The sequence below is a fragment of the Solanum tuberosum genome, unplaced genomic scaffold (genome assembly GCF_000226075.1).
Source record: "Solanum tuberosum cultivar DM 1-3 516 R44 unplaced genomic scaffold, SolTub_3.0 scf00036, whole genome shotgun sequence".
NCBI classification, from domain to species: Eukaryota; Viridiplantae; Streptophyta; class Magnoliopsida; order Solanales; family Solanaceae; genus Solanum; species Solanum tuberosum.
Genome location: NW_006238960.1, coordinates 671,958 through 681,670, shown reverse-complemented (window position 1 = coordinate 681,670; position 9,713 = coordinate 671,958). Strand labels below are relative to the sequence as shown.

The window sequence follows — 9,713 nt, the reverse complement described above, 5'->3', positions numbered from 1 at the left end:
ATTTGGGTTATTTGCCAAAAAAATTTGCCAAATAATGAGAAAGTGTATGGACAAACAATATTTGCCAAATTTTTTCCCAAGTTTTACTTGGGAAATCTATGGCCAAACGGGCCCGTAGTCTATCTCCACTCTATTCTATGTACAAATCGTCCTTTTATTTATTTATTTATTTATTTATTTATGTAATAAATACATAGTTGGTCGTTGTTTTGGCCTAAATTACATTTTATTGATATTGATGGATAGAAGTATTCTTTACTCATTCGATTATTCCCTACAACCTTAATTTCATGCTCAACTAAATGTTCACTTGCTGTCTACGTACATATTGCGCACAAAAGTAATTACTACTTGACAATATCATCGTACGGTAAAATCATACATGACTTAGTCACGCTCTAATATGAAAACAAAATACAAACAAAAATAATCTTATTTAAAATACGGAAGAACTATAAAAACATATATATTGTTGTGGTATTATTAAGATTTCTTATTCAGAAATTACTCATTAGTCAATGATACTATAAGAGTTTATATATTTTATGATATCATTAAGGTTTCTTGTTCAAAAATTACTCATTAGTCAATGATACTAACTCTCATAGTATCATTGACTAATGATACTATGATTTCTGAACAAGAAACCTTAATGATACCATATATATATATATATATATATATATATATTGACTAATGATCATTCTTCAAGGTGGAAAATCATAATTGTCGACACCCGATTTTGACCCTCCTCAATATAAATTAATCATCGAGTTTCTTTAATTTCAAACAATTTGAAATAATTAGATTTTATATAATTCAAAATATTTTCAAATTATTTTTAAAGAGATTTTGTCTTTTCTAAATAGTGTATATGTATATATATTTCTATATATTTAAATCATGTATATAATTAATACTTTTTATAAATATTAGAAAATTGTGTCAAAAGTTTTGTTTTTAATTAAATATCTTGTCAATTAGTTTAGTTTAATTATGATTATATTTTTGAGTTAATTAGTTTAGAATAAGTCAATTGTTTTATTTTGTTAAAATTAAGAAGATGGTTGATTAAATAATTAATATTAATTTGTGTTATTTAATGTTTAGCCGATTTCACCGATTAATGTAATTTGTCTATATTTGTAAGTCAATTTTGGCCAGAATGGCAATCCATATGGTTAAATTCGAAATGAAATTTGAAGCCCTAATTTCTCCTCTTTAAAGCCCCTTGTCGAGTGATTGTTTGGGTTTTACCCGAAATAGAGAAGCGAAAAGAGTGTGAAAATCGTTTGAATCTAAGCTTTGCTCTTTCCTTTTCAAGCTCGTTATCGTCCCAGGCGCTGCCCTGAAGAAAAGGTATTACTGTTTACTTTATGTCCTATCTTTTCTTATTCCAATCTTTCTTAAGTTTGAGCACTTGTGTTTCAGGCTTGTATGTATTAGTTTCAACTGTCATTTGTTTGGTTTAGAATTCTAAATTTTAGCTGAATCTGAAACCTATAATGCTATTGTCTAAATCTCTCCTTGGTTGCCTATTAAGTTATAGAAATTCATAATTGTTTGACTATGATTGCAATATCTGTTTGTATGGCTGAATTTTTTTTACTTCTATGATCTCGTTTTGTTTTGTTTTGTTGAATGCTGCCATGTTTATAGTTAGATACGATATGATATAGTTTGAATGAAATATCCTTAATTTTGGCCTAGTTTCTGTTCAAAATTCCCAGTGAATGCTTAATCGGGTGGCACCTCTCAAACATTTCCAGTTGCTAAAGGTTTTCATTTTGCATGTGTTAATTTTATTATATCTGTTCTGCTATGATAATACATATTAACTTGCTACTGTTTAGATTTCATGTTATTAAGACCATATGTTTGGCTTCTTGATCTCTTCAAGCTGAGAATATTTGTTTAAAGTCATTGGTTGTTAGAATTTTTATAGCTTGATTTTGGATAAAAGCTTGCTGGTTTGATTATTGTTATAACAATTTGAGTTGATGACTTGATGTGATGCATATGCTAAATTTTATTTCCTCCAGTTACTTGGGTATATAATAATGTTCAGTTTTGTCCTTTCTTCCATTTTTCTACTAATCTGAATGTTCACCAGCAGCTTCAATATAAGTATAGTTATGGATTTGCTTGGAACTTTGAGAAATTCGTAAATTACTCTTTTTGAGTGTTTGTTTATTAATTGGGTGGATCATTGCTGTTGTAGGTAGTTTCAATTCATAAGCCACAACACTTAGCTTCTTGATCACTATGTATGGACCATAGAACTTAGATGTTAACTTCAAAATTGCTCCTCAATGCAATAGTTGCGTGTTTGTGTAAGGCTTCAATTTTAAATATACCCAATCCATGCATTTCAATTGTCAAATTCTCTGTTCTGATTAATGGAGCACTAGAAGGTTTTTTCCCACCTCAAAGAGGTCTGAGGCAGGGGGATCCTTTGTCCCCTTTAGTGTTTGTTATAGTCGTGGAGGATTTAAAAAATATGATCAAGGTAGCAAGGAACACTAACTGTATTTGAGGTGGCAACAAATTCTAATTCTACACCAATCTTGGTAGTCACACATCTTTAGTATGCAGATGATACTTTAATCTTTTGTGATGCTGATGAAGGCCAATTTTTGATCTTGAGGTCAATCCTGATGTTATTTGAAGGTGTCTCTAGATTGCACATAAATTGGAGGAAGAGTCTTTTGTTCCCTATTAATGAGGTTAACAACATAGAGGAGTTGTCTAGGATTCTAGGAGAGGAAGTAGGAGCTTTACCTACCACCTATCTTGGAATGCCTTCGGGAGCCAAATCAAATTACATGAGCATTTGAAGATCTGTGATGGAAGAGTGTGAAAAGAAGTTATCCAGATGGAAGTCACAATATTTATCTTTAGGAGTCAGAGTAACCCTTATAAATTCAGTGTTGGATGCTCTTCCCACCTACTTGAGGTCCATCTTCCCGGTCCTAGATGGTATCATACAGTGGTTGGACAAGATTAGGAGAGATTTTCTGTGGAAAGGTAATAAGGAAACTGATTAAACAGTCCATCTAGTCAAATGGAACAAAGTGCTTTGAAAAAAAAACAAGGGGGGTTTGGCATTAGAAATCTCAAGCTACATAGTAAGGCTCTCATATTGAAATAGCTCTGGGGATATTCACAAGAACCTCAGGCATATTGGTGTAAGGTTATTGAAATCAATTATGGTGAGAAGTATAGGTGGATGACAAAGGAAGTCAATACCCCATATGGGGTTAGTGTGTGGAGATCAATTAGAGTACACTGTCCTTTTATGAAGAACCACACCACTGTTAAAGTTGGAAATGGTCACAAGACTTCCTTTTGGAAGGACAATTGGTTGAGATTAGATAGCTTAAAGGGTTTGTTCCCTGATTTTGCTGGGAGGGCATTACAACAGGAGGAAAAAAAAGGAAAGGGAGTGACAGTAAAAAATTATATATACAATGTATTTCATTTTCTTCAATTTTACCTTAGTTTTTTGTTTTGATTATAGAAATCATTGAGTCTCCAGAATTTCTTCCTCAAATTTGGTCAAAGTACCCAAAACAGGTTGTGACCAGATCGGGTATGGATCCCACACCCACACTGATGTCGTGTCGACACGGGTGGGGTACCAGAAATGAAGAAGAGTCCGAGCAACTTAGGGAAGAACTGAAATGAGGGAATTCTGAGTGGAATTGACCTGGATAAAGCCCTGAAGGAAGTTCCATAGGCTTTAGCAATTTCGAGGGCATCCATCAAAGAAGTGGGGTTTACCATACCAACCAAAGGTTTAATTTCAGATTTCAACCCTGATATAGCTGGATATGAAGTGACTTTCATTAAGCAATGGATTAACCAACAAGATATAGGTTCATTTCAGCAAACTTCTCCTGGTAATTATCTACACTACCAGTGTGTTTGTGGTTGTTAAATTTATCCACATTGTCCATAGATCTGACATTGCCAAATCTGTGACACACTTCTACACAAAACGTCTACCAATTAGTGCCCCTCTTCTCTAAAGATGTAGCTGCTGAACCACACATCAGTCTTCTCCCTCATTGAACTGATGCATAACTCAATTTATTTTGGTCTGGGACTTGGTATATTTTGAAAAACTGCTCACATTTGCGTAACCACCCCTTGGGATTTGTCCCATTGAACTCTGGGAAATTGATTTTGGCTTGGAAGTATTTTCATGGTTGTGGACAAAAGTGTTTCACATGGGTAGAGGAAGCAGCGGGGGCTCATTGGGATTCGTATGGATCATCGGGGTTGCCGTAGTAGCTACAAAGAGAGCAGTCAACCCCAATGAGACAGTACTCGCAACATGTGGATGCAGGGGTGAACCATCTGGGGAAAATAGTGGAGGAGATGTAAAACCCCTTTCAACTGGATAACTAGTAGTAGTCGAAGATGGGGATACCTGAACTCGCATGTTCGATCCTTGGCCAGCATTGTAAATAGTCATGTAACCTTGAACACTTGAAGCTACGGACTGTGGAGATTGTGGTAACACAGGTGGAGCCTCAGCGCGTCAAGCTGTTTCGAGGTGTGAAATAATCAGTTCCAGCCTCTTGTTAGTCTCGTGTTTCTTGCAGTTGAGAGGAGAACGATTTCTGGTTAGATTCGAGAGATTCAAATTTTTTAGAAGTATCAGCTGCAATGGATTGAAGCTGAGTCTCCAACTTCTTACTACCCTCTTCTAAACCTTTGAATTTCTGATTTTCAGTCATTGTTTTCCTGAGAATCGAATGGCTCTGATACCACTGTCACGATTTGAGTGCTGAGTAGCTAAATGTGTGATTAACACGAGAGAAAATAGATTTATTCTAAGGCAGAAAAGAATTGAGAAAGAAATTGGATATTCATATATATATATATATATATATATATATATATTGATTAAAAACAGAAATCCTGTTCAACTGCTAATAAAGGCAACGACTAGCTATCCTACAGGTGCAACGTGGCATTTTGTTATAAAGAAAAAGGCAAATACAACGGATCATTAAGCAAATACTGAAATTAATTAATTGATTTAAAATTACCGTAAATAGGAATTTATTAATATAACTACTTGGGCCTCCACTTCAGCAAACTTGAGACTTCACTTCCATATTGGGCTCAAATTCACTCCCCTTCTACTAGTCCATATCACGACACTTTTTTGTTCCCATAGTCTCGAGATTATTGTAGGAATATCTCTCAAATTGAAGCCTTGAGTAATTAGACAAGCAGCTCTATATTAACTTTTGTAGTTCTATATCTGCAGCTTTATGTTTCCTATTGTATTTCTTGTAATTGTTAGCTGAACTATCTTGAATATTTTAGGTGCAAGTGAAGACCAAGATGCAAACTGAAAGTGCTTTGTCAGTTATGGGGCCAAGGCCAATGGAGTTGTCTGCTGTGCTTCCTAGCGGTCCCCAAGGACTTGGACCAAATGGAAAACCACGGACATCAAGCTTGGAGTCACCAATTATGTTGCTATCTGGACATCAAAGTGCAGTATATACTATGAAGTTCAATCCAGCAGGAACAATCATTGCATCTGGTTCACATGACAAAGAAATCTTTCTTTGGAATGTACATGGTGATTGCAAGAATTTTATGGTCTTGAAAGGGCACAAAAATGCAGTTCTTGATGTTCAATGGACTACTGATGGATCAACAATAGTATCAGCTAGCCCCGATAAGACTGTTAGGGCATGGGATGTAGAAACAGGGAAACAAATAAAGAAAATGGCTGAACATTCCTCATTTGTTAACTCATGCTGCCCAGCTCGTAGGGGCCCTCCTCTTATTGTCAGCGGATCTGATGATGGCACTGCTAAACTTTGGGATATGCGCCAAAGAGGAGCCATACAAACATTTCCAGACAAATTTCAAATTACTGCCGTCAGTTTCTCTGATGCCTCCGATAAAATCTGCACAGGTGGTATTGACAATGATGTGAAATTGTGGGATTTACGAAGGTGTGAAGTAACTATGACTCTTCAAGGCCATCAAGATACTATAACTGGTATGCAGCTGAGTCCTGATGGGTCTTATCTTCTTACTAATGCCATGGATTGCACACTCCGCATATGGGACATGCGCCCTTATGCGCCCCAAAATCGATGTGTTAAGATCTTGGAAGGCCACCAACACAATTTTGAAAAGAACTTGCTGAAATGTAGTTGGTCGCCTGATGGAAGTAAGGTAACAGGTGGGAGTTCTGATCGCATGGTTTATGTTTGGGACACAACATCTAGGCGGATCCTGTATAAGCTCCCTGGACACACTGGATGTGTTAATGAATGTGTTTTTCATCCTAATGAACCAATTGTTGGATCTTGCAGTAGTGACAAACAGATGTATCTTGGTGAGATTTGATTGGTATTACTACCTTGTCTAACCTTGAGCTAAATATTTAGGATGAGATTTGGGAAGTAGGTGAGGATTTATGAAGTTGTAATCGAAGTTTGTGTCACACTATGGGCGAACATTTGAACTGAGATATCGTGATATGCTTGCTTCATTTGGAGTAGTTGATAGATTTTATTGGTGATTGGGTAGTCACTTTATTTACTTTTTTGTTGTTGAATTCAGTATTTAAACTTTGGCCTGAAGACTGAAAGTATTGCTGCTACATCATCCCTCTCCTTCTAAGGTTATGTGATAAATATATATTCCATAGTAACTGTAAACTGTCATTTAAGAATAGTATACACATCTATTGAAGCATTCAAATCAAAGTTGACCTACGATTTTCAACTCACTAGTGCATGTTTGAGGTTACATATATAAACTTCAACTATTTTTACATAACGGTCCTAAATACAACTAGGTATGCACTCTATATTTTGCCTTGTAGACCAGAAACTCTGAATGTTGTAACTTTGGTTATTAAAGACATTGCTTTGTTTAGTTATTAAAAAAGAAGATTATTTATGGTGATTAGTGAATTGTTTTCATTTTGATTTTAAGTGTTCATAGTGGCTTTGTAGTCGTGTTTAAAAGAAGCAAAATGTGAAGTTGAGGTTCACCCTTTAATATATACCCTTTAGATTTTACCTGATACATTAAGGAGAGGTAAATTCATTGTTAGGGATGGCAATAGAGTGGTGCGGAGCGGAGCTGGTTGAGCTTAACCCGCAAAATTTTTAACCTGCCCCTCCTCGCCTTGCATAACAACCTTTTTCCTTTTCAACCCGCCCCACATAATTTTTATAATATTTTCTTTTTCTAGTTAAGTTTGATACTAAAAACAAAATTCATACAAGTAAATTCATTTTTCATTAAGTTGTATTAATTTAATAGGATAGTGACTTACAAATTTAATTTTTTTAGAGGTCAATTGGGAGACATGTAACAAATTGTATTAGTTTTTATTGAACCATTTTCATTTACTATCTTAAATATGTTAGTAGCTTTAAAGAAATTATCTTAATACATAATGTTCTATATCACTCTTATAACATGTAAAGAGTTAAAATTAAGCTTGAACCCACATAAAATCACATATACCTGCAAACCCTCCCACATTAGTTTTTTAAAAACCCACTTCAACCTGGCCCGTATCTCACCCGCCCCGCACAACCTTAAACCCGTTCCGCCCCGCACAACCTTAAACCCGTTCCGCCCCGCATCACCTTAAACCTACCCCGCCCGCCCCATTGCCATCATTATTCATTGTACAAGTTTCTTTAATCTCACCTAAATTTAAATCTTTGGAATTAGTAAACAAAATTAGGGAAGTTTATTCTGAGTACTAACTTCAATTACTACTAATAGCCGTTTTTTTTTTCAATTTGTCCATTTTGCTAACAATACTAAATTTAGTTTAGTTTCGTTATGAACAACGATTCGATTTTTCGGTTTTGGGTCTTTCAAATTGAGTTATATTTTGGAAATCTACACAAAATACACCTTAAAATTAAAATATTTACGTGAAATTGCCCCCTCCCATATTGATTTCGAAAATATTTAGGCGGCCAAAACTATTTACCCGAGATGCCCCTTAGTTTGCATGGACTAGTGCTCCTTTTGTTCTTTTTTTTTTTTGTCTTTTTATTAATTGTCTTTATACTTCAATTTATTACTTTTGTCTTATCATTTATCATCTTTGTTCTTCAATTTATTGCTTTTGTCGAGCAAGGACCTATTTGGAAAGCCATATGGTAAATGGAATTGGTGATATTGCTAGAGTAGTAATTACCAGTCTAGTTATTACACAACCTAGTAATTATACTAACCTGTTTGTTAGCCATAGTGTAATTACACTGTAATTGCACATATACTGTTTGGTTGAACAAGTGTAATCATAAGGTTATATTGAATTTTAAAAATAAAAATTAATTATTTAAAATTAAAAAATTATATTAGATAAATAAGGGCCTTTATAAATGATATTAAATTGAATATTTAAGATATATATTGTCTTTTGAAAATATATTAATTAATAATAAACATATGTTCTTAACTAATATTATAAAAATAATTGATTTATATTTTTCAATTTAGTATATTTTAATTACATTAATCATAAAAACTAAAAGTATAGAATTTTTATAAACATCATGAAATGAATGTTTGACAAAAAAATTATATTATAAATATAATGTCATAAAATTATAAAACATTTGACAAAAAGAAAATCTATCAAGTCTAACTTAAAAGAATAGCTTGCAATGTAAAATATCTAGTCAATACTCCTAACACAAATGAAATTGAAAATATAACATAAGTTCTAAATTTAAACAAAAAATTTAGGCTTAAGTCATCAGCGGCCCCTTAAAGTTGTCCGCATTGGCGCATAATCCATTTAGACACCCAGGGCCGACTCAACAACATTGGGGGCCTAAAGCGAAACTTAAGAGAGGGCCCCTAAATTTTTTTTCCATCATATATACTTTTATTTAAAATCTAATTTTCAAACTATTTAAGATGTGAAGTTATTAAGTACTATTTTATTATCAATTTGTTTTAATAGTTCCTTTTCAAATGATAATATAGTTAATTCATTGAATCTCTCTGACATTGTTGATCTTAAAGAATATTTAATCAATTTTAATTTCGAAAAAACTTTTTCAACTGAGGCAATAGTTACATGAACTGTTAACATTATTCAATAAGCAATATGTGTATTTGGAAAAGAATCAAGTCTTTTTATTTGATTGAGTATTTTCATTAGACTTCTACTTGTATTATTTCTCTTAAAACTTTCAATTCAAAAAGTAAATCTAAACCATCAATATCATAATAGCTTTTATGCGTTAAAAATGTTCATGGTTAAGACAATATTTTTTGAAAATTCTCATCATCTAGCGATCTCAGTATTTTATCATTAAATAAGAAATCAAAAGTGTTTTTTATATGCTTCAATTGGTTCAAATCTATTTTGAAGTGAAAAAATAGTTTGATCTAAAGTAATCAATTCTAAAAGATTCTTAAAGGAACTTTGTGATTTCTTTATCCATACTTTCATCAATTTGTTTCTTATGAAATTCAGGTTTATATTCATCTCACATGCAATTTTCATAGTAGAAATCATAACACTCATATTGCATATAATTTTCTTTAAAACATTAATATATATAAGTACTTATTTTTTTAAAATGGGGCCCCCAGAAATATGGGGCCCCAAGCGATGACTTTAGTGGCCTAGGGGTTAAGACGGCCCTGTAGACACCTCAACTAGGACTATTACCTATTAGACACTT

The 9,713-nt window shown here is 33.5% G+C and overlaps 1 protein-coding gene across 1 annotated transcript; it reads left to right on the top strand.

Annotated features, from left to right (window-relative positions):
- The first annotated feature begins 1,200 nt into the window (after positions 1-1,200).
- On the top strand, positions 1,201-6,620 carry LOC102605588 (U5 small nuclear ribonucleoprotein 40 kDa protein). The gene is made up of 2 exons (XM_006342241.2): positions 1,201-1,359; positions 5,344-6,620. The coding sequence occupies exon 2, from the start codon at positions 5,362-5,364 to the stop codon at positions 6,382-6,384; it is 1,023 nt and encodes a 340-aa protein (XP_006342303.1). The 5' UTR covers positions 1,201-1,359; positions 5,344-5,361; the 3' UTR covers positions 6,385-6,620.
- Positions 6,621-9,713: the final 3,093 nt, after the last annotated feature.